Genomic DNA, 23,451 nt, shown 5'->3' on the forward strand with positions numbered 1-23,451 from the left:
TTTTGGTGGCCACTGTGTACTGAGCACATCCCTCCTCTCGTGTTTAGGAGGTGGCCGGTGTGCCAAGGACACGGAGGGTGTCAGGAGGCCCCCTGTTCCTGGGGCAGCTCTGGTTGAGATTGGGGTGCTGCCTTCTGTGTCTTTGGGGGGTAATCTTCCTCCCTTATCCAGAAGACAGGAGACTCCAGAAAACACCTCTGTGGACGCCGCTCTGACAGGTGCCCCCCGCCCCTGGGCCGGGCGCCGCCCCCGCCGGCGTTAAAACCTCTCCCTGCTGGTCTTTTGCAGTCAGAGCCAGCAGCCCATTCTTTTGCTTCCTCTGAAGCAGATGACCAGGAGGTGTCGGGGGAGAGTCCCGAGGAGCGGAAGTACCCGGGGGAAGTCACCCTGACCAGCTTTAAGCTGAAGTTTCTCTCCAAGGACATAAAGAAGGAGCTGCTCACGTAAGTCCCCGCCTTGGCTGCCAGGACTCTCGGGAGAACCTCCACAGTCTGGGAAGGACCGCAGCCTGGGCTAGGCCTGGGACGTAGGGTCCAACGCATCCGGGGCCTCCTGCTGCCCTCAGTGGGCGGGATGGGCTTGGCTGGGCCATGGGGGGAACAGGCCTCCCGCACCTCTGCACTGTGCTGGGCTCACATAATCCTCCGATGTGATTAAGAACAACCCACATGGCAGGATGAGAGCTGAGGGAAGCTGACCTCTCCTGAGCCGCAGCGGCCTGCCCTGGTCACAGAGCCAGGCCTGATGTGCGTCTGTCTCAGGACTCTGTGCCCTTAGCATTGGCAGCCTGGCTAGCCCTTCCAGCTAGTCCTAGCGGGCTAATCAGATGTCATTGGAGAGCAGGAAAACTGCTAGTGGATATAAGCCATTCCTAGCCAGATGTCACCACACAGCCTTCTGGTCAACCTCCACTGAGAACCACCTCTCTTAGAGGACCGTGTGAGGCCGTACCTAGCACCTGCACCACAGGTGATCCAGTCTTGCCTGTGCTTAGTTTGTGCCCGAGGTTCCTCTTCTTGTCCTGAGCCTCCTGCTCTGTGGCTGGCTCCCCAGGGTGGCTAGATCCGGGCTCCAGTCTGGGGCCTTGTCCTCAGGGAAGCCCACACTCTTTAGAAAGGCGCTCCCTGCGTGTTCACGGCACCCACAAGTGTGTGTTTGCAACACGTCTGCTTGGGGCATCCTAACTTCAAGCTGAGAGTTGGTTTGGTTCGGTTCCATTTTCCTTCTCGAGTTCAATCACGTGGGCGAGTTGCCATCCGAGGCCGAGGCTGCGCTCTGAGGCTGAGTGGAGGAGTTGCCCCTTGGCCAGTGGGTGACCCAGGAGCAGGTGCCACCACCGTCCCTGTGCAGGCTCAGCCGGGGCAGGCCTGGCAGGCGAGCCTTGCTCTCTGTTCTGACGCTGTTTTTCCTCTGTTCAGCTGTCCCACCCCCGGCTGTGACGGCAGCGGCCACATCACTGGGAACTATGCCTCCCACCGCAGGTTCGTCCCCCGCTCGGGCCGGCCTGGCCGGGGTGCTGCGTGGTGGGTCTTCCTCCTCTCCTGCTCTGCTCCCCTCTGTGGCTTACCCCCATCTCTTCTTTTTCAGCCTCTCTGGTTGCCCTCTTGCTGACAAGAGCCTCAGAAACCTCATGGCTGCCCATTCTGCTGACCTCAAGTATGTCTGCCCTCCTGGCCGCCCATCTCTTGGGTGGCTCCCTGGCTTTGCTGTCCCCTTCCATGAGGCTCCAGCCCAAATCGGCCTTCTCCAGGGCTCCGGTCCCAGGCTGGCCCCGCCTGTGGAATGGGGCAGAGAGGCAGGGCAGTGGAGGGGCTGATTCTGCTTGGCTGGGGCCGCTGCTGCTTGTGTCTCCCTGCTCGGAGTGCTGCCGCCTGTCTGTCCCCGCTGGCCCGGGCCGCTGCAGGCTCCTGTACTGCCCTCGGCCCTGGCAGCTTTCCAAGGGCAGCAGGACCCGCCTCTGGCCCCCGGTGGCCCGGCCCATTCTGTCCCTTTCTGAGGGCCCTGACTGAGGGCCTGCTCTCTCCCTGCACTTGGGGTTGGGAGCAGCCCAGAACTGACCTCTCCTTGTGAGTCTCGCTGTGGCTCAGCCCACTGCAGGCTGTGCAGCTTGTGCTAAATGAAGTGGCTGCTGCTGATGAAAGAGAAAAGTCTCTGCCCTCCCTTCTCTGCAATCCCTCCAGCTGCTGCCTTGGCCCCTGGTGTTTAGATGTGCCTCTCTTCCTTGCTTGTCCTTTCTCTCTGCCGAGCCCCTCCTCTTTCTGCCTCTGTTCCTCATTGCCCCTAACGCACAGCCAGGCAGGCCCCATGGGCACCAGCACCTGCTTGAGAGCCCTTCTCGATGCACCCAGAGGTTTCCCAGGTATTGGTGTCCTCTTGGAGCTAGAGTCGGGGACTGTCCTTGACTTTGGTTTTCATGCCTTCAGTTGAGCTGTGACATGCTGGTCTTGGGCTCCCAGGCTAAGCCATGGAGGGAGAAGAGGTGTCACTCTGGCCCCTCAGGCCACCCCCTCTGCAAGAGTGTTCCTCCCTCCCTTAGGCCTCTGTGTTGGGAGGCCCTGAATCCAGACAGATTTCTCTGGTTCATTCCACTCTGTGGCCAGACAAAAGCCAGGGCCCTGGTGCCTCTGAGCTGAGGAGCTATTGTTCCTGAAGGGTTCCAAGGACCTGAGCTGATTTAGAAACGGGGCAGAAAACTCGAGATCTCCCAGAGTGCTGTGAGGAGGCACGTCTGCCCCAGCACCTGGGAGAAGTGTCTCGTTTCCCCTTGTTACCAAGGAGGCCTCTGTTCCTGCAGACGGGGCTGGTGGGTTTGCCACCAGATCGTCTTTCTGGGAGTGACAGCTGTAACACAGGTGTTTCCTCAGCTCACTGGACGCACCATGGTGTCCAGCCCCAGAAATCCAGCTGAAACGCTCAGCCTTGTTGGAACCCCCTTCCTCAACTCCCTCTTGCCTGTCTTTTATCTTTCCATTATTTTCACTCTCCTTTCCCCTGTTTTCTTTCCAATTCTACTGCCTTTCCCACCTGTAATTGGTTTTTGTGGACTTCTAGTTTGAGGGCCTGAATGATTTTTAGAGCTGTGACCATGGGTGCTCAGGGCTACGGGATGGAAAATGTCAGAAACGTGGCTGTTGGGAGGGTTGCATCCTCTAAAAATAAAAGCCTGTGAAGAACTTTAACCCAAAACATATTTAGAAATAGCAACAGAAAGTCTTCCTTGTGTGAAAACAAGTCAGTCTTCAGCCTCAGGAGGGCCTGGGACTGTGGCCAAGGTGCCCTTGACTTTTCCAGAAGCCCTTCTCTCTGCACAGGGTCTTCGCATGGAGCCCACTACTTGCCTCACTCAGGCCACAGGGGTAGGTGGGCCAGGTCCCAGCACCTTCCTGGTGCTTGAAGCTCCCCCGTCTCCCCCTTCCTTCTGTCCAGTGGGTGTCTGTCATGGGCTGCTCCTGACCGGCCCTGTGGCAGGGGTTCAGGCTGACTCCTGTGCCTCCGCCTTGCCAATGAGGCTTTTCTGGTGGCCTCCCTACTGACACCGGGACACAACCACAGCCCTGTATGATTTGTTTTCTGTGTTTTAACTAAATCCCAAGGGCATCTGCTCTTCCCTTTCATGTACCCAATGTGGTTAAGGGCTGGGACATGGTTGCTCAGCTCACTCTGTGTGGGGAGTTGGGGCGCAAGGGTGTGATGGGGGCTCTGCACAGAGGGTGGGGACAGGGATAAGGCTTGGAGGTGAGAGCCTGTATGTTGCCAAGCTGTAGTGTGTCCCTTAGACATAGGGCTCTTCCTCCTGCCCCGACAACCCACTAAAAAGCAAATGGTGGGAGCGTCCCTGCAGCTGACCCTGTGGGTACTCAGGGCCCCAAGAATGGCTGATGCTGCAGGTGCTTGACGTGAACAGCTGATTCTCCAACCACTTGGACACCATCCTCTCTTGGATGCAGCTCTGGGAAAAGCTGTTGAATTTGGTCTCAGCAAGGAGTGCAGGACAGTCCCCCCTGCCAGTCCCAGCATGTGCGTGTTCTCCATAAGTCACCTCCCCCACCCGAGACTCAGGCCCATTGGGGGGCCTGGCAGGGCCATCACCTATTACCCAGAGCTGCACCGGGGCCATCAGGGCCTGGGACACCTGTGCTTGGGCTCTGCCCCAAGGCTAAGAAGAACCAGGTGCCCCCTGAGCAGCTGCGACCTCACCCCACTCTGCACTGGCCTCCAGGGAGCACTTGGCAGGCCGCCCTCACCTGAGGAAAGGGCAGCGGGGTGTCACGGGCTGCGGCCTCAGCACAGAGAGCCATGTGAGGCTCCCCCAATGTGCCCGAAGGACCCAGTGCCCGAGCCACTGGTGCCTGGGACCTCAGACGATGCAGAGACACGAGGTGTCAGAGCAGGAGTGCCAGCAGCCGGGGTTTGTGGGAAAGGGTGATGCCTGCCAGATGAAAGTGGGGGTAGCTTCTATTAAAATGCAAAAACTTCTTTATTCCAGACTTGCGTGGGTTGAAGTGTGACCACATGTGCCTGGGGCAGGAGCCATCATAACCTCAATGGGGTTTGAGTTACCCCAAAACTTGGTCAGAGGGTGATTTGACCCATTGGTCAGCTGCCACACCAGGGAGGCATTTGATGTGTGGCCCCGGGGCAGTGATGAGGAGGGGCCCCAGAATGTCCCTGGGGCTGGAGAAGGAGCTGGGCAGGGAGAGGACAGAGGAGGTCCCTGGGCATTGAGCCCCCCATGTTGGTTGCCAGCCTCGAGGTTTCTCTAATGGGGACAGGCAGTGCCGGGCTGCTGGGTTCTAGGCGGTGGCCCAGAGACTGTGGGAAGTCCTCTGGCATCCCAGCTTCCTGTCCTGCCCCAGACTCCAGATGCTGCATGTGCTGGTGCAGGAGGCCCCAAGGAAGGGCCTTGGACACAGTGCAGGCACCTGGGCACCTCTGTTGTTTGGAGGCAGAGGCCCTGTACTCTTCCAGTGGGCACTAGTCCCCACAATCTTCCCGGACCACTTGGGGTGCCAGGGTTCTCTCTGTGTGTGCTGGTTAAACCGGGAACAGTAGGCGAGTGCTCTGTGAGTAACGGCTCTCCAAATGCAAGCACCACAGTCCTGCCTGGTCCCCAGGGTCCCGACCGCACCTCACAAGGGACAAGACATGACGTGGCACCTGACTCTGGAGGGGCTTCCTGCAGACGCATGTGCAGAGCAGGCTTAGCTCCCACTCTGACAGCAGCAGGAACACACGCATTTTACTCAGGGCTTCTGTGTCGTGCTTCCACTCCTCTCCTGCGCCGGTACCTGCCACCCTCCCTAGGTGAGGACACACCCCAAGGCGCCAGCTCTGTGGGTGTGGGTGCAGGTGCTCAGTAAGCTTGTGTTCACGTGCTCACATGTGCAGCCCTCCTTGAGAGAAGCCCTCTTCCTCCCAGTGACGCCACCAAGACAATCCATCTTAGGTGTTAGGTTTGCCTTCCTGAACACTCGTGTAAAGTGAAGGCCTGTATGTGTTCTGGAACCTTCTGTTGTAGTCCAAAACCCTGCAGAAGGCCAGGCTCAGAGAGTCCCTGTGGTGGGGATGTGCTCTCCTCTTGGCCTTCCCGGCCCCCTTGGGAGACCGAGTGGCAAAGTTGTGAAGGTCGGAGGTTGTGGCAGAAGGCCCGCCAGGACAGGCACCGCCGACTGTGACACTTCACCTGGGTGGGCAGGTGGGTCTGCAGGGGGCTGGGCGCATAGGGTGTCCTTCTGAGGCCGTGCAGCTTCACTGGCTCTGGTCCCAGCTCCCATGTCCTTTGCAGGTGCCCCACGCCTGGCTGTGACGGCTCTGGCCACATAACGGGGAACTATGCTTCACACCGGAGGTGAGCCTGCCATGTCCTGGGGTGCCAATGGGGTGGGGCTTCTTCCTCAGGTGAAGGTGTAAAGCTCCAAATAAGACATTAATGTTGCCGGCCACCAAGCTGGGCTGCCCTCTGCGCCCAGAACTGGGGCTCCTGGTGACGGCCCCTGCCGTGGATCTCCGGGGCTGCTGACCCCAGGCTCGAGAGGAGGGTGAGCAGCTGCTGTCGGGACCACGGCTGTATTTTTCCTCTTTCGAAACCAGCTTATCAGGCTGCCCTCGTGCCAAGAAAAGTGGAGCCAAGGTGGCACCGCTGAAGGACGACAAGGAAGACCCGGAGCTGATGAAGTGAGTCAGGGCCCTTGCTTTGCGGGGCTGTGCCTGTCCTGTGTCCTAGAACTAAAATGCTCCTTCTCAACCCCCTTTCCATGAACACAGCTGACCCGTGACAACACCTGCCTGTGGACGCCTACGAAGGCGCGAGCCATGTGTGTTGCAGCCCAGGCCCATGGGCTGAGAGGCAAAGTGACCTGCTAATTGTGCACTTGGGGGCCACTTGGGAACAGGCTCAAGGTGTGGGGCAGCCCCATAGGGCGCTTGTGGGCATCAGTCTCTGCACAACTTCAGTCTGGTGGGAAAGGTCAGGTGCAGGAGTCGAGGAGGAGGCTGTGGTTAGAAAGATAACAAACCCTCATACACCTGCACATCCACACACCTTTCCAGGGAGCCAGTGTGACATCCCTGGAGGCTCATCCTGAACACGGCTGTGGGGAGGAGAGAGCACATCCTGTGCCTCACCTGATGGAAGTCCCTGGAACCCTCTACTGACCTCACTAGGGGTATCTGACCTGTCACTGGGGGCTTGTGCATGCACTCTGACCCTATGTGTGCCCCACTCAGTGGGGGCTTATACTATTGTAAGCTAATCTTTCCAGAAGGGAACTTGTCCCCTTAGGTCCTTACTAGCAGGTGGGGGCAAGGCAAGGCCACAAGTGCAAACAGGGTGACCCACCATGCAATTTGCCCAGGAATTTGAGAGCTGATGTGGCAAAGCAGGAATGGATCCTCCTGGCAAGTGAGGAGTGGAGAAAGGGAATGGCTGTGGCTCTCTCATGGCCCAGCACCCAGGGCTGTCTTGGTCAGGGCATGGCCATAGGGTGGTCAGGTGGTCAGTTGGCCAGGTCATCAGGTGGTCAGGTCAACACAAGGGGGAAGCAGTCCTGCTCTGACCCTCTTGCCTGGAAGCCAGTCACAGCCTCCCCTGCAGAGGGGAGCAACCTGGGCCAGCTATGCTTGGCCACAAAGGAAGGGCCTAATTGATCAGCATGACACCCTTCAAAGGGGGTCCCCATCAGCTGTTTCATGTAATAGGCTGTCACTCTTCTCTTTATTTAAATTATATAGTAACAATGTAATTAATGCTAAATCAAAAATGCAAAATAGGTTGTTGTTGGAATGCTGCCTACTAACTGCGAGGGTGGCTCAGAGTGTTTTCTTCTGAGAGTCCAGGGTTTGCCTGTGATCATGTGGATGGAAGGCCTGGTCCTGCTGGTCAGCTGTTGTGAGCGTATTGTGCTGTGTTTGCAAATGATTCAAACCAACATCAGCATTTTTCAAGTTAACTGGGAGAAATGGTTTCCTCCTCTTAATGTGCTGTCTACTTTGTTTAAAAAACAAAACAAACAAACAAGATTTCTGCAGCCAACTGGAGACTGTGACTTTTAGAAACAGTTCTGCATCTATAGGATGGGTGAGTTCCTAGTGGCTCCAAGGCAAGGAGGGAGCCACTCGCTAGAGCCTCCCTTCATAGGCCTCCCCCAGCCATACACTTGAACGTGTTCATTACCAAGTGGCATCTTTGCCCAAGTGCTCACTACAGTAGGAATGGTGGCAGTGCGCTCAGTCCTGCTGAGTGGTGGCATCTCCTGAGCGCTCGTTTGCGTCTGGACGGGCGGGCTGCCCAGTGCCTACATTGTGTAAGATTAAGTCCCATCAGCACTTTGTGGTAAATCCTTTTGGCCATGGCTGAATAACTGGCCATAAAAATCTGTGGAGGTTCCTGGGGCTCGGAGCTGAATGCCCTGTTGTTCCTGGCTGCAGTGGCATCTGACAGAAGAGATGCTCATGTGACCCTGGGGTGCGGTGGCACATCACTCCTGTGCCCCAGCACAGGTTGCCTGGGGAGCACAGAAGCCACACAAGTTGGCATCCCACACACGTGTTAACATAAGGTCACCTGACAGCTCTGAAGACTGGACAGCGGGTGGATGGAAAGAAAGCACTCCCTGGGAATGCAATTCCAGGGAAGCCCTGCAGCCCTCCAGATGGGGGAGGGGTTTGCACAGAAAGTGCGGAAGAAGACTTCAGGTCCGACCATGGGCTGTAGCTGTGGAGAGTGGAGTCATTTTGGGGCCTCACGGGCACCTTAGAGCACCTCAGAGCACCTGGTGCAGGCATCCCCCAAGACCCCCCAGCTGGGAGGTGTCCAGGTTTGGAGGGTGGGTGTAAAATGGAACCTCCCCAAGCCCCCTGCTTTCTCTGCTCTGGACTATGGACTGAGATGACCTTGGACTGGCTCAGTGGACACCCCACAGGCCTGAGGCCCGTGTGGGTAGGATGACCAACAAAGATATTAGAGCTGGCAGAGGGGGGCAAATAGGCTGGTACTGATTGTGGTGGCTGCCTCTGACTGAGGCCAGGGTGTGGGGGCCATGAGCCTGGATGGCCTTGTCACCGGGCAGCGCAGCTGGCCCCCCACCCCCCATTGCAGCAGGAGCCCCTGGGACGGCCCTGGCCCTGTTGAGGGCTTCCTACCTCTGATTTTTTGGACCCCAGGAACCTCCCTGAAAACTAGGGCAATGTGTCCCCTCTTGGGTCCTGTGTGTTGCTGGGTCTGCAGCACATGGAAAGTGGGTGACAAACATCAAGTTAAATGAGTTTTGTTTGCTGGAGGGAGAAGACTGAAGACTAGAAACTTGCTGATGGAGGACCTTGTCCTCTGTTACATGTTGATTCCACAGTCCTGAGCTGTCAGTGCTCAGAGGCACCACAGTGAGCTTGAGTCCAGGCCCCTCCCGAAGGCCACGAGGAGGGACCCCAGGACTTGCTGCATCACCGTTTCATGTGACCACATGGACTCTAATAGCAGTGTGGGGGGCAGTCACTCTGAACCTTTCTCAAGTTGTCTCAACTGTCCTGTGGCGTTTGGGATCCATAGGGATCCCTTCCTCTCCTTGAACAACCTGAGCAAAGGGGACCGCAGGCCTCGGGCTGAGTCATTGTGGATGTCCGAGTCACACCTTTCCCACCTGAGCTCTGTGGCCTCGCACTCGTCCTTCCAGAACACACATTCTAGATGTGGCAAAGCTGGGACATCCATGGGCATCATGCCATGACCAGCCTCCTTCTGGGATGCTGTGGGGTGGCTGTCCCCTGCTGTCCCCAAGCTGCCTGGCTGAGGGTAATTTCTGACCTCTTGTGACTCCTAGGCCACCCAGACCTGGTGCTTGGAGCAAGTTCCCAGCAAGTAGTCTCTGGGTGGTCTCAGCCAACACTTTCATGGCTGAGTGGCACAGAGGTCACATTGGCAACAAGGTCCCAGAAGCCCCTGAGAACCACTCCAGGGCCCAGGACATCATGCTCAGGTCTGCGAGGGACCCTCTGGTCATGCAGGGGGGCAAGAAGCCAAGGCTGGAGAGGGGACATGATTCCTGCTCCAGTCACCTCCCTGGGGCTGCAAGAGTGGGTGTTTGTCCAGGAGCACCCAGCAGGTTGCAGGGCCCGACTTGAGGGGGTCCCCGAGCTTTTCCTCCAGCACCCCTTGCTCACCTCTGAACTGTTTGTGCCCAGGTGCCCAGTTCCAGGCTGCGTGGGGCTTGGTCACATCAGTGGCAAATACGCCTCTCACAGGAGTGCGTCGGGCTGCCCGCTGGCCTCCCGCAGGCAGAAGGAGGGCTCCCTCAACGGCTCCCCCTTCTCCTGGAAGCCGCTGAAGAGTGAAGGGCCCGCCTGCCCAACTCCCGGCTGTGACGGTTCTGGCCATGCCAATGGGAGCTTCCTCACTCACCGGAGGTAAATGCCCCCTTCCCCCCAACCGTGTGCCCCATGGGAGCCTGGCTATGGGGCTCTGCACAAGGCTCCTGGGGGATCCACCCGGGGCTCGGGTGATCCACACTTTCTCGAGGGAAGACCAAGGCCAGGACTGGTAGCTGACTGGGGAGGGGGAGGAAGCCTGCTGGTGCCAGTAGATAGTGCTTGTGACCCGTGTTACCTATATGTCTGTTATCAGAAGCCTCCCCTCCACATCCAGAGGAGGCCCTCCGGCAGCAGGCTGCCAGCTTCTCATGAGGAGCTTTGTCTGCTACAACCTGTGCCCTGCCCCTCACATTCTTTGAAGTTTGGGGCCAGGCCTCTGCCTGTCTTGCAAAGGGGCCTGGTGACAGGACCCCTCCTGGCCCTGGCAGTGGCCCCTGCGTGCTCACCTGCCTCCTGAGACCTGCCCGAGGGCGAGGCGAACCTCACCTCACCAACCCTCTTCCTCTCTGTGCCAAGTGACAGCGAGATGCGCAGGGCCACCACTTGGTCCTGTTGGAAGCTGTCTTTCTTGTCCTTGCCTCATCTACCACCTGTAAGGTCAATGGACTCATTAATTCCATGGTGTTTCCTGGAGTGCACTGAGAACCAGGCTCTGGAGATAGGGCAGAGGCAAGAGCGACAGTTCCTGTCCTGCAGTCGACGTGAGAGGGAAGGTGGGAGAGAGATTACAACAGAAGAGCGAGTGAAACGCCGAGGGGGTCAGCCTGGTCGGCACTGGGAATCGCAGCAGGGAGGGTGTGCGGGCCTGCCCCTCCTCCTCAGGACACAGGCGGACGGGTCTTCAGGGCAGTGGCCGGGGCACTGGGTAAGGAATGAGGGAGCTGGAAGACTGTCCCCAGGGTGCGGGACAAAAGGACATGAGCTAGAATGTTCCATCCAGGACCCTAGCAGGCTGCCGTGGTGAGGACGTGGCTCTCAATGGGATGTGTCACCTTGGACTGGTTTTTGATGCGTGACCTTTGCTCTCAGCTTGTCCGGCTGTCCCAGAGCGACCTTTGCTGGAAAGAAGGGAAAACTCTCAGGGGATGAAGTTCTCGGCATGAAGTTTAAGACCAGTGACGGTAAGGATGACCTCCAGCGGCGTCTGCACGGGACCCTTCACCCTGGGTGCGCGAGCAGTACCTGTAGGGCTTGGGTTTGGGACGCAGAACCCGTCGTGGTGGAGACAGACCCCTTGACCTGAGCCAGTGGCTCTCCTGACCTTGGCTCTGACCTCTGGGGGCCCATGTCTGGGCTCCCAGCTCTCTGGCTCTGGCAAGGACACCCGTGAGTTCTGGCATCAGAGAAGCCTGCTGGCAGCCCTGGAGGCTGTGTCCTGGGGGTTTTTGGAGCAGAGAACACAACCTCAATGGAGAGAGGCTGAGGAAATTCAGTGTTATCTGAAAACACTCCCGTGTTGATCTTGGAAACTAATACCTGCCAACGAGATTTGGACTTTCCCACCTATGACCCAGGGCCTCAGGCAAACACAGACACGCGGGTAGTGGTCCGAGACTGGCCACCCCAGCACGAAATGTGGGCGGGGAGCTCAGAAAGCAGGCTGGGCGCCTCTTTTTGGAAAGGGGCCCCAGGTCCATGCAGGGAGCAGGCCTTGCCACACCCCCACTTGTGGCTGGGGAAGGCTGGGCTCCGTGACCGAGGCTTCTCCCCGGGGCAGTGCTGGAGAGCGATGAAGACATCAGGCAGCTGGACCAGGAGATTCGGGACCTGAACGAGGCCAACTCAGAGGCGGAGGCCGCCATGGCGCAGCTGCAGTCGCAGGTGGGCCGCCCGCCTGCCCGCGGGTCCCCAGCTCAGCAAGTCCTTTCGCCCTTGGTCCTTGGCCTCCTCTTCTGTGGGGGGGAGAGCTGAGCCCACATCAAGGTCACTGTCGGGCTGAGCCGATGGGCACAGTGCTCAGGACCACCCTGACAAGCTCGGCCTGTCTGTGCTGGCAGCTCAACCAGGGCAAGTGCTCTGGTGGTAGCTGGGGGACCCCGTCAGGGCGGGTGTCCCCATCATGGTGAGTGGTCCCATCAGGGTGGGTGGTCCCTTCAGGGTGGGTGTTCCCGTCAGGGTGGGTGACCACAACCAGGCTGAGTGACCTGACGACCTCTTAGTCATGTGCCCCTTCATGTTCTCGAGTGGACTGGGCACAATACCAATCCACTGCACCTGGTGGTTGTAAGATGAATGCGTTTCTACGAGAAAGCAATTAGCAGGAGTGTGACCCAGAAAGAGCTGCTGTTGCTGAGCGATAGGGTTGCCAAGGACTTTAAGTGTATGTGTCATATTTCTCTGATTCCTCCAAATGAGGGCTTGTAATCATGAAAAAGCAGTAACGGTCTTATTTTGAAAAGAAGACCATGGCCTGCCCTTGACTGCTGAGTGGGGCCCAAAGCAGAGCTGGGGTACAGGAGTGGGGCCACACTTAGTCGTGTCCCTATGGCTGAAGGGACAAAGGGATAGGAGGGGACCAGGTCCTGCAGGACCTGAGGGCAGAGAGGACTGGTAGGAAGGTGGGGCCCTTGTCCTGAGGCTGCCGCCTGGCATGTCTGATACCGCTCTTTCCTCGCCGGCAGAGGGCTTTTGCCAACTACCCGTGAGTCAGAGGCCTGTATAAAGGCACATCAGCCCTGGAGAGCAAGGAGGGGCTTCCTTACCAGCAGCATCTTCCCCAGGTTCATGGGAAGAGACGCAGAGAACGAGCGTCAGGCCATCTCTGGCGCCAAAGACACATCGCTGTGCTGTGTCTGTCCCTCCCTGGCCCTTCCCCTCTCAAAGACCACAGGCCCTCTGGTGTCGAACCCCACAGGTAGCACCTCTGACTTCTCTTAATTTGCCAGCACCCACCTTTTTAAAGACAGTGTTCAGTATCCTTTGGGAAGGCCCCCATTTTGGGCCATGTGCTCTGCAGAAGTCTCAGGCAAAGAGAAGGCAGACCCCCAGCCCACTCACACCTTTAAAGCCAGAGGCTTGTCACCAGGCGAAGAAGCATGATGCTCCCAGCCACTCGTCACAGAGCCTCCTGGTTGGAGGAAAGCACTCTGTCGGGTACATAGCCTGCTAACAGGCAGCTCACTGTTCCACAACAGGGGACAGCTCAGTGTGTCACTGACACGGTGAACTGGCCTCTGCCCAGGCTCCTTCGAGGTGCGGTCAGGCCGGGGGCCGCCCCCAAGCACGTCTTCTCCAGGCTAGGCCCAGGCCAGGCCCCCCTCCCCATGCGGGCCGTACACCTATGCACAGGGTCATGCTGAGACTCACCTGGGGGCCTGAGCCACCCAGAGCAGACAGCACTGCCCATGGCTGGCAGCCCCGTCATCACTGCCCTCTGAGGCTCCACTGCGGAGCCCCCTTGGGAGTTGCCTCTGGTGTCCTGCTGGAAACCCCAGGGCACTGTCAGGTGCCCGGAGGAGTCATTGGCCACTCCACCCAGCTGCCTGCTCTGCCTGCTTTCCACTTCCATGTTAGACACGTTGTTGGTCTTTGTGGTGGGGGACACCCCACTGGGTACAGAATCCCCATTACAGACGTGGAATACAAAGTGAGTGTTGCCCAGGGTTTGAGCTCAGGTGCCTTGGACCCTGTGCTCCTCCCACCCCTATAAAGAAGACACGGCACAGGAAGCCATGGCCTCCACTACCCCCGGCTCAATCACCATCTCCCCTCCTCCACCCAGGGACCAGGGCACTGCCAGTCCCTCACTGTGGCAGGACCCCCCAGGGGTAGGGCCCCTGCCTTTCCACTCTCCCCAAGAGTGTTGAGATGGTCCTGGAGGACGTGAGGGACAGGGCCCTCCTGTCTCGCCGGTGCAGATCTGCTCCATGGAGAAGAGCCTGAGGACCATCGAGCAGGAGAACAGGCTCATCGAGGAGCAGAACGAAGCCCTCCTCCTGGAGCTGTCGGGCCTGAGCCAGGCTCTCATCCAAAGTCTCGCTGACATCCGCCTTCCGCACATGGTGAGCGGCATGTGGTCCTAGGGCACTCACCTGCCCCAGGACACGGGGGGGGGGGGCAACGAGCACACCCCTCTGTCCCTGGGGGGCTGCCCGGCCAGGCTGCTGCCACACAGACCCAGCCCTCCCATGCTGCTCATGACCCACAGCCAAGCCCTCGTGGGTGACTGAGCCTGAAGGCGGAGCAGTGGGCACTGGGTGGGCGTGGCCTTGTCCCCATTGATTTCCATAGTTTCCGAAGTGCATGGGCTGTGGGTCGTGGGCCGTGGCAAGGCAGGCTCGCTAGACTGGTTCTGTTCTCCAGGAGCCAATATGTGAACAGAATTTCGACGCCTACGTGAGCACCCTCACCGACATGTACTCCAACAAGGAGTGCTACCGGAACCCCGAGAACAAGGACCTCCTGGAGAGCATCAAGCAGGCCGTGAGGGGCATCCAGGTCTAGGCCCTGCCTGCGGAGGGGGCGCCAGGGACCCCAGCTGGGCTCTGTTGTTTACCTCCCTCGCCCTGCCCTCCCATGGAGATTCCCAAGTCACAGTGACTTCTAGGTGGCAGCTGGGCAGCCTCGGGCGGGTTTATCTAAAGGGCGGCCTGGAAATCAGCCTCCCTCGATGTACTTGTCGGGTCTGAGGCCTCAACCTCCCCTAGCGAGGGCTGAGCGTGAAGTATTACAAATTGATTTATTTTTGTTTTCTGAAAATAATCTGAAGAGCAGCTCGAAGCATCCAGTGGTTCTCAGGGAAGTTTGGAGTTTGCTCCACAGTGATCCTGTGTCTGTGGAGCTGGGAGTGCTGTGGGGTCAGCCGGGAGCACACGCCCGGCCCGTCTGCTCAGTGGGGCCAGTGTGGCAAATGTGTTTTTTGTTTTCAGTTAATTCAGTTTTGTGTTAAGAACGGAACAAAGCACTGCTCCTGCGGGTAGTGAGGGTGAGCTGCAGCTGGAGTCCAACCTGGGACGCCCCTGAAAGTCAGCCTCTGGCTCCTCAAGAAAGCACCTCATGTCCGGGGCAGCTCCTTCTCTAACATGCACAGACATGAGCAGCTTGGGCTAAAGCTCCTTCTTGGGGCTGCAGCTCTAGATCCAGGTCTGACGTGGGGCCAGGGCCCTGGACTCTCTGTGTGTGACCCAGGCCTAGAACCTGTCTCTGCTGCATTACCTGGGTCATGGCTGAGCTTGAGCAAGGTAGAGATGGCATCACAGAGGCCAGGGGACAAATTCTTAATTGGAGACCACCAAGGTTTCACTTCCTTTTAGATCTATTCAAGATGCGAGAAAAGGTAAATTTTAATTTAATGTGTTAAAAACACAATGTTTCTACATGTAAATAGAGTCCAAATTGATTGTGACTGCAATTCCAAGTTAGTATTTAAAAGTAGAGAAATTGCTCTTTCTGGAAGACATAAAAAAGTAGTTAGTTTAATTATTCTGTAAATTACTTAATTTTGTCAAGATGTAAGTATTTCTATTCATTGCCTCTTTTATGTTAACGTTTGCTATTTATTTGACATTTTTATTTATTAATTTTATACTGTTTGAACTGCCCCACACATCAGGACACCATGAGAGAGAAACAAATGAAATCAAAGCAGAATTAACTAATTGACCGTGAACAGGGCCACACACAAAGTCTCGCTATAACTTCTAGTTATAATTTTGATGCAACCAAGTTATTTTTTATATATTTTGTTATTTATTCTTTTAATAATGGAATTTTTAAAAAGTATTTTGTAACTGAGAAATTTTGATAATTTGGGTATGTTTTCCCTTGGTCCAGTGGAAAGAAAGTCTTGGTTTTCTTTATCCCATTCGGTTCCTTGTGTTTCAGGCCCAGACAGCAGCAGGCGGGACTCTGTATTTATTGTTTATTTTTGTGCAGCGCAGCTGTGTGTCCTGTCGAGTCCTCGCGGCCACGTGCGGATCACGATGGCCGCGTCCCGTCCCTGGGAGGAGTGCTGGCCGCCACCACTTGAGCAGTTGGCAGCCTGCTGGCCCCCAGTTCCTCCGCAGCTCTGATACTGTGACCCTCCTTCCTCAGGAAATGCGCCGAGCCCACAGCACAGTGCTTCTCGGCGTGTTTGCAGGGTGATTTCCTAATAAAAGTCCACTCTGACTGTGGTGGGAGCGTGTGTTGTGAGGACGCCCCCTGTGCCTGAGAGCTGAGTTGCCCCCCTGGGTGCAGCCCTCCATCACCTTCCTGGGGAGCGAGGGTGGGTGTAGAGTCTTTCATCTCAGGCTTCTTCCTGCTGCCACACATGGAACCGGCATCTTCCCCTGAGGCGTGATTCTGGAAGATCTAAGGCACTGCACCCTCTCTGCCCACACAACCAGGATGGGCAAACCACTGTTTTCTCATGGGGTCAGGGAGAAATCTTCCTGTTGAGGCTGTTAATGGGGAGGAGGGGAATGGGTGCTGCCCTGGGCCATTTCTCCTGGCCACAAGGAAAAAGCCTGCAGTAGGAGAGAATTTGGACCTTATGGAGGCAGGGCTGAGAAATGGAGAGAAAGGTGGAGGTGGGAGAGGGGAAAGAGAGAGCTCTCTAATGGTCTTTTCAGAGCTCCTGAATCCACCCATACCTGAAGGCTATCTACCCAGTTATATGAGGCAACAGATTCCTTTTTTTTTTGGCTTAAGTTCTTGGCCTCGCTGTTTCACACTTTTCTGACAGGTGTAGCTCTAGCTCCCCCAGGGTTAGACTTAGGTTTGGGGCTTCTAGTCGCACCCAACCTGTCAGCTCACTTTGACCTCCCTGGGAATCTGGCCTTTGCATACCAACTTGGAGCTCCCATCTTACATGTGAACGAAGGAAATGCTTTAGGAATTCTGGGGTTCATTATCAACCCCTGTCTGAGGCGACAGGGTCCAGGACACATTCTGTGTGTCTGGAGAGCTCCAGCTGCTGACTTTGGGGACCAGAGAAGAAGGCGTGTGGAACCTGTGTAGGAGGTTTGAAGAGGACTCCTGGAGGCCTCCTTTGCTGAAGCCCCGTGGGGATGGGGGACGGGGGACTGGGCTGTACCCATGTCCATCATATGTGAATGCTTGGGTGTGAGCAAGCCTGACTCTAAAGTGTCCCTTGGCAGGCTGACGTGACTTCATCCTGGAGGGCTTGAGAGTGGGCTGGGGAGTGGGGGGCAGGGTTGACCCAGTCTTGGAGGAGCTCCCAGGTAAATGCCATTGCCTCCTAGGATGCTCCGACCATTCCCCAGGGACGGTGGCTCTGTTTAGGGACCCTGAGGACTCCTTGAGGTGGAGACACATCCCCCAGGGCTCCTCTGGCCCTCCTGCCTATGGAGCTGAGCAGGGTGCCCCCATGGTCAGGCCAAAGTTGGGGGAGGGCCCTGGGGAAAGGCCCTGGAAGATCGGTCATATCCCTGGACCTGTGGCACATGCTGCTTGGGGTCCCCATGCAAGGGGCCCTAGAGTTTGGCTCCCTCCTGGGCTGCCTGGAGCCAGCGGTACAGCAGGGGACACGAATAGGGGCACCATCAGTTTCTGAGTGGGGGAGCCTGTGGATGTGTAGGTGAAGCTGGGAATGTGTGTGCCTCTGCCAAAGGCCTCTAGGTGGGTGGGCATTCAAAGGCCTCCTGGCAGCCAGTGTTAAGGGACCACAGGTGGGGCAGGTGTGGGTGGTCCAGGGTGCATCACACAGCACAGCACCCTCCCACAAGCTGCTACTGTCACCCTGCATGCTAGAGCCCGGGGCCAGGACTGGTGACTTTCGAACATAGTCCAAGCAAACAAACCTTGTGAATGGAATGTTACACAGAACCCTCAATGGCCAAGGCTGAGGGTCAGAGCCAGTGTGGTTTGGGGAGATGCCCAGCACCATGGAGTGGTCCAGACAGACCATTCCTATAGGGTCTCTAGTCTCCCCTCATCAGTCAAGTACAGAGCCTCAGAGACCCCAAGGAGGGGAGCCAGCCACACACAAAATGTACGCTTTGTTGGGGGGTGGGAACCAGGAAGTTGGTCTGTACAGGGCGGCTGCCAGGTCTGAGGGATGGCACATGGGCGAGTCGGGTGCTGGGCGAGATCCCCCTCATGGGAGCTCCTGGTTTCTGATGCAGAGACAGGTGACAGCTCTGGATTTTAGTCTGGGCCCACCTCATACCTGAGAACCTTCAGCAGATCACTTCCAGCCTCTGTGCCTCAGTTTCCTTCCTTGCAAAGGGGTCCACAGTACATGCTGCTGAAGGAGGGGGAGCCCAGACCCCAGATCATGCACCACCTTGAGGACACCCCTGAACCCGCCTCCTCCTCTCATCTGTACCAGCTGCTACTCCTGGCACCTCGGTCTGCTCCTGGCAGGTCGCCAGCCACCTGATGTTTAACCACAGTTGCCACCCAGGACCCTCCTGTAAACACGCACAGGTCTCGCTGCCATCTACCTGGTGCTTGCAGAGTGCATACATCTGCTGCTACCCCCTCCCTGAGCGACGTCTTGGCCACCAGCTGCTGCAGTCAGAAGTGCTGGAGTTCACGCCCCACCTTGCTGAGGTGATCACTCACTCATGCTCTTCCCTGAAGCTTTTCCTCTCCTCAGTCACAAGAAATAATGAGGAGTGGTTGGGGGGCTGGTGAAAAGAGAGGAGACCTCTAACCTTGGGACCTACATCCTAAGAAATTGGTGTCCTGCAGATCTCTGGACCCTGGTCTGATGCCACTTCTTTGCAAGGGCCCTGCAATAGTCAGGTTTTTCCAGAGAAACAGAACCAATCACATAGAGGATAGATTTATTTTAACGACTGGCCCATGCGATTGTAGGGGCTAAGTCTGAATTCTGTAGGCGGGCCAGGAGGCTGAGCAGGCCAGCAGGCTGGGCCCAGGGAGAGTGGGTGCTGCAGCCTCACATCCAAGGGCTCTCTGGGGCTGAGTCCCTTCTTCCCTGAGGTCCCATCTGTGCTTTTAGGGCCTCAGCTACTTGCATGAGGCCCACCCACATTACGGAGGAGAATTCACTTTACTCAAATTTTACTGATTTAAATGTTAATCACATTAAAAAACAACACATGCCCTCACGGCAATGTCTAGATTGATGTTTGACCAACCATCTGGCACCGTGGCCCAGCCAAGTGGACACATAAAATCAACCGTCTCGAGCTCCTTCCCCATGCCCATGCGTTGCTAACTTTTAATAAGGTGGTCTGTTTTAAGATGAGAAGTTATTTTTATTTTTATCTTATGAATCAGTTTACACATACGAATACGAATGTTAGAGCTCGCCAACATGTTCAGGGGGATATGAAGCGGCAGTCACACATGCAGCACGCACAGCAGAGAGGCCTGGTGCAAGTCTGAACGCTGTGGGTGACCACTGTGGCTGCAAAGGCCTTAAAAAGAGGAAGAAATATTTGTCCGCTGTTCAGAGAACCTAGTTTGGATGCTCCCATCACAACAGCTGTGTTGTGGTGCCACCTTGTGCTGAATATCCAACCTTGTTATCATTGTGGCCCCATGCTGCCAGGTGTGGCCCCTCCTTGGCTACTTTACACACCTGTCAGAGGCAGGAGAGAAGGTTCAGGTTCAAGGCCATCCATTCGAGAGGCTGCTCTGCTTCCCCAGCCCAGTGGTGGTTCATTCATCTGCAGGCAAAAATCTCACTCAGAGGCTCAGGACACCGAGTGGGCATGAGACCTTCCTCCTCCACTGGAGACGTCTGTCAGAAAGGGCGGCCAGGGACCAGGCTGCCCACTTCCTCCCACTTCCTCTGCAAAAGGCAGTGAGGGTGAGCTTGGCAGTGCTTCCTGGCTGACATGGAAGGAGCCCCCATGACCCAGCGGGGCTTGTTTGTCTGACTCCACTCCAGCAGCCGGAGGAGTCCCCATCTGCAGCCCTGACTCAGCTTCCTGATCACTGTCTCAGGTTTAGAAACGGAGCTCCTCCTCAAAAACAGGTGCTGTGCATAAAACTCTTAGCTGATAAAACATACTGGAGTTACTGTCATTGCAAAAGCAATACTTTCCCATGGTAAAAACAGTAAGACAGCACTGTGGTAAATAAAACAAGAAGTGGCGTCATCAGCCAGGACTGACACACCGAGGAAATAATCACACACACACACACACACACACACACACACACACATTCCCCACATGACCATCCTTTCCAGTGCCCTTCATACCTTTGTATAGACCTATCTTTCCATCTGGTATCACTTGCTTTTTGCCTGGAAACTCCCCTTTCATGTCAACATTGTATGAGTTGGCTTCTTCTTCTGGCTTTTATTTTATCATTAAAAAAATTAATAGTCTGTACTTTTGAAAGCAGTTTTAGGTTTACAGAAAAATTGCAGAGATAGTACAGTCTTATTATCAGCATCTTTTGTTAGTGTGGAACATTGTTATAATAAATGTGCCGAGGTTGATATGTTACTAACTAAAGTCCACAGTTTTCTTTCATGGACCACGTGTTTGGTGATGTACGCAAAATATCATTGCCATGCCCAGGTCAGCCACCTTCTATGTAACTTTCTACAACTTTCATGGGAATATTGTGAGGTTTGTGTTTAGACTTGTTTTTGCACATGTGGATGTCCAGTTGTCCAAGTACAGATTGTCGGAGAGACTGTCCTTTTCCCGCTGAGTTGCCTTTGCTCCTTTGTCAAAGCCCGGCTGACTATCTGTGAGTCTACTTCCGTGCTCTGTTCTGTTCCACTGATGTTTGTCGGCTCCCCCACCGATGCTGCACTGTCCCGTTCCTGTAGTTACAGCAGCTCTGAAAGCTGGGTCGTGTCAGTCCTCCAACTTTGTTTGTTTTCAATGTTGTGCTAGTTAGTCTGGATTTTGGGTTTGTTCTGTGTTCTTTTGTTCTGTTTTTGCCTCTCCATATTACCTTAGAATTGTTTTGTTGATACCCATCAATAACTTGCTAGGATTTTGACTGGCCTGCGTTGACTCTACAGCTTGAATTGGGAACAGCTGACATTTTAACTATACTAAGTCTTCCTGCCCATGGACAGGGAACATCTGTCCACTTACCTAGATCTTTTATTTCTCTCATCAGAATTTTGTAGTTTTTCTCATATAGATTTTGTGCTTTGTTAGATTTATGCCTAAGTATTTCCTTTTTCTGTGCTAATGTGAATGGTATTGTTTTTAATTTCAAATTCAAATTGGTTAATGGTTTGCGGTCACACATCACATAGTTATGCTGTGGTCAGTGATGGAGCGCGTGGGCAGCGGTAGTCCCACAAGGTTATCACGGAGCTGAAAGACCCCTATTGCCGCATGAGGTTGTAGCCCCGTGACGTCGAAGGATTTGCTGAGGATGAGGTGGCTGCAGAAGTCAAGGCTGTGGGGAGGCGGCCAATGACTTCACCTGGGTGAGCATGAGGGTGACATGGGGGGCTCCTGGAGCTGGTTCCTGAGGGGCTGACCATGGGGAACTGCTGGAACTGGAACAGCAACGCAGAGCTGGAGAAGAGACAAGAGAAAGGAACCTGCCAGAGAAGGAAAATAAGACCCCCTGGAAAATTCACAGTGAAGGGCTTAGCAGGAGCTTTTGCAGACCTCAGGAGCTCCTTGAAAAGTTTGGAAGCATAGACCCCAACACTGAAAAGCTCTCAAAAGTAGAGAAGAATGTTCATGGTGCACTATCTGCTTACAAGCAAATCTGTGATTGGAAAAAAGAAACGAAGTCAGCCACTGTGGGCATATTTATGACAAGAGGACACCTCTTTCCTCAAGAAGAGCCTCAGGCAGGTCCTTCGGGACGTGTTCCAGGAGGAGGCGCTGTTGTCACGGGACAGGACAGGCCACGCGCCCCCCCCCCAGACCTCCCGGTGGGCAGGGTGTGGAGTGGGAGGCAGCGACACTGGTGGTCCTGACCCTGCGTAGGCCTAGGCTCATGTGTGTGTTCGTGTCTTAGTTTTTACCAAAAAAAGTTTAAAATGCAGAAATAAATAAAATTTTAAAAATAGAAAATAGAATAAGAATATAAAGAAAATATTTTTGTACAGCTATACATTGTGTTGTGTGTTAAGCTGTTATCAACAAAAGAGTCAAAAAGTTTAAAAAAATTTTGAAGTTTATGAAGTAAAAAAGTTAAAGTAAGCCAAGGTTGCTTTATTACTTGAGAGAAATTTTTTAAATGCGTTGAGTGTAGCCTAAGTGTACAGTGTTTACCAATCGTCCAGCACGTCCTGGCCTCCACACCGCTCGCCGCCTGACCCTGACTCGCCGAGCCACGGCGTCCTGGAGGCGCCCCTCGCAGCACGTGCCCTCTCACGTGTGCCCCCTCTGTCTCTCAGGACATACTTTTACTGTACCTCCTCTATCGTCAGGCACGCGGATGCCTACGGTATTCACTGTGGTAACATGCTGCGCAGGCCTTAACGTCTGCCTGCAAACACTAAGGTCTCCGTCAGCTCCGGATGCTGTCCTCGGAGTCGTACTTCCCTCCTCCTTTGTACGCTGGACGATTTCAGACTGGCTGACAGACGCTGCGAATTTTACCTTGTGGAGTATTGAAGATTTTGTATTCTTATAGTAAATACTGTTGAGCTTTGTTCTAGGACACAGTTACTAGGAACAATGTGATCCTTCCAAATCTTTCTTTGACTTGTTGGCTGGGGTCAGTGGCTGTTCCTCACAGCTGAGGGAAGAGCCGTGTGCTCCGTCTAATGTCCCATGGACCACAAGTTTTCCAGCCTGGCTGGTGGGGACAGGCACGACTCCCTACCTGCTGGGACTGCGGCCAGTGGTACCTCGGATCGTTTTTGCAGGTGCTGATTAGTTCTCCACTGGATCCTTGCGGGAACCTTCGGATCTCGAGACTTCCCCATGACCAGTCCGCTTTGGGACTGTTAGCTGCCCTGGTCTCCCTGCATCCTCAGTTTTATTTCCTCAACTCAGGGAGACCTCCCGGCCCTGCTTGGGTTCCGCTCTGCATTGTAGTCTGGAAGCTGTGCCAGCAGGAGGAAGGGACAATTGTTAGGCTCTGCCTGCTGGTTTTTCATTCCTCAGGAGCCACTGAGCTTTGTTGCATAACATCCAGTGTCCTAAGAACTGCTGCTTCCCACACTGTGTCCACTGTTTCAGGCGCGAGAGCCAGTCCAGCTTCTGCCGCTGCATCTTGGTCAGAGTTTCAGCTGCAGATGATAAAGCAAGCTCTGAAGATGATGGTGGTGAATGTGCTTAACGCCACTGAACTGTGCATGTAACTAATAGTTAAAACAGTAAATTTTATGTTATCTATGTTTCCACAATTAAAAAAACTAAAAAAGTGGGTTACCTCACTCAAAGGAAGCCTTGGTATTATACTTTGAAGACAACCCAGCATGATCTTGACTGATGTCCGGCAGAGGTACCTCAACGACTCTCGTAAGCGAGGGCTTCGCAGGCAGCCTGTGCGGGTCCACCTGCCAGGCCACTGAAGCTTAAGTTGGCCGATGTCACCAGGGTAGCCCTGACTCACCTTGAGACGAACAAAGTGGACACCCCCTTACACACACCATGTGCTCCTGTGTAGCTCCGGAGTTCACCCCTGCATATCGCTCCTTTTCATAATTATTCAAAAAAGTTCTCTTTGCCTTGTAGGACCCAGAGAAACTTTACCAGTAGGCCCTCTTGACCAGACTCCACTCTCCCCCAT

General features: G+C 55.3%; 1 protein-coding gene across 2 annotated transcripts in view; it reads left to right on the forward strand.

Annotated features, from left to right (window-relative positions):
* MYT1 (myelin transcription factor 1) overlaps nt 1-14,304 on the forward strand; it is a 31,357-nt gene extending 17,053 nt beyond the window's left edge. For both annotated transcript variants that reach the window (XM_087818658.1, XM_016202896.2), the window contains exons 12-21: nt 289-443; nt 1,419-1,481; nt 1,588-1,656; nt 5,786-5,848; nt 6,091-6,174; nt 9,676-9,897; nt 10,891-10,982; nt 11,579-11,682; nt 13,719-13,862; nt 14,164-14,304. In XM_087818658.1, the coding sequence (XP_087674784.1) occupies nt 289-443; nt 1,419-1,481; nt 1,588-1,656; nt 5,786-5,848; nt 6,091-6,174; nt 9,676-9,897; nt 10,891-10,982; nt 11,579-11,682; nt 13,719-13,862; nt 14,164-14,304 (1,137 nt within the window). The remainder of the gene's footprint in view (nt 1-288; nt 444-1,418; nt 1,482-1,587; nt 1,657-5,785; nt 5,849-6,090; nt 6,175-9,675; nt 9,898-10,890; nt 10,983-11,578; nt 11,683-13,718; nt 13,863-14,163) is intronic.
* Nucleotides 14,305-23,451: the final 9,147 nt, after the last annotated feature.

The sequence above is a fragment of the Miniopterus natalensis genome, chromosome 7 (genome assembly GCF_054644295.1).
Source record: "Miniopterus natalensis isolate mMinNat1 chromosome 7, mMinNat1.hap1, whole genome shotgun sequence".
In the NCBI taxonomy this organism is placed as follows: Eukaryota; Metazoa; Chordata; class Mammalia; order Chiroptera; family Miniopteridae; genus Miniopterus; species Miniopterus natalensis.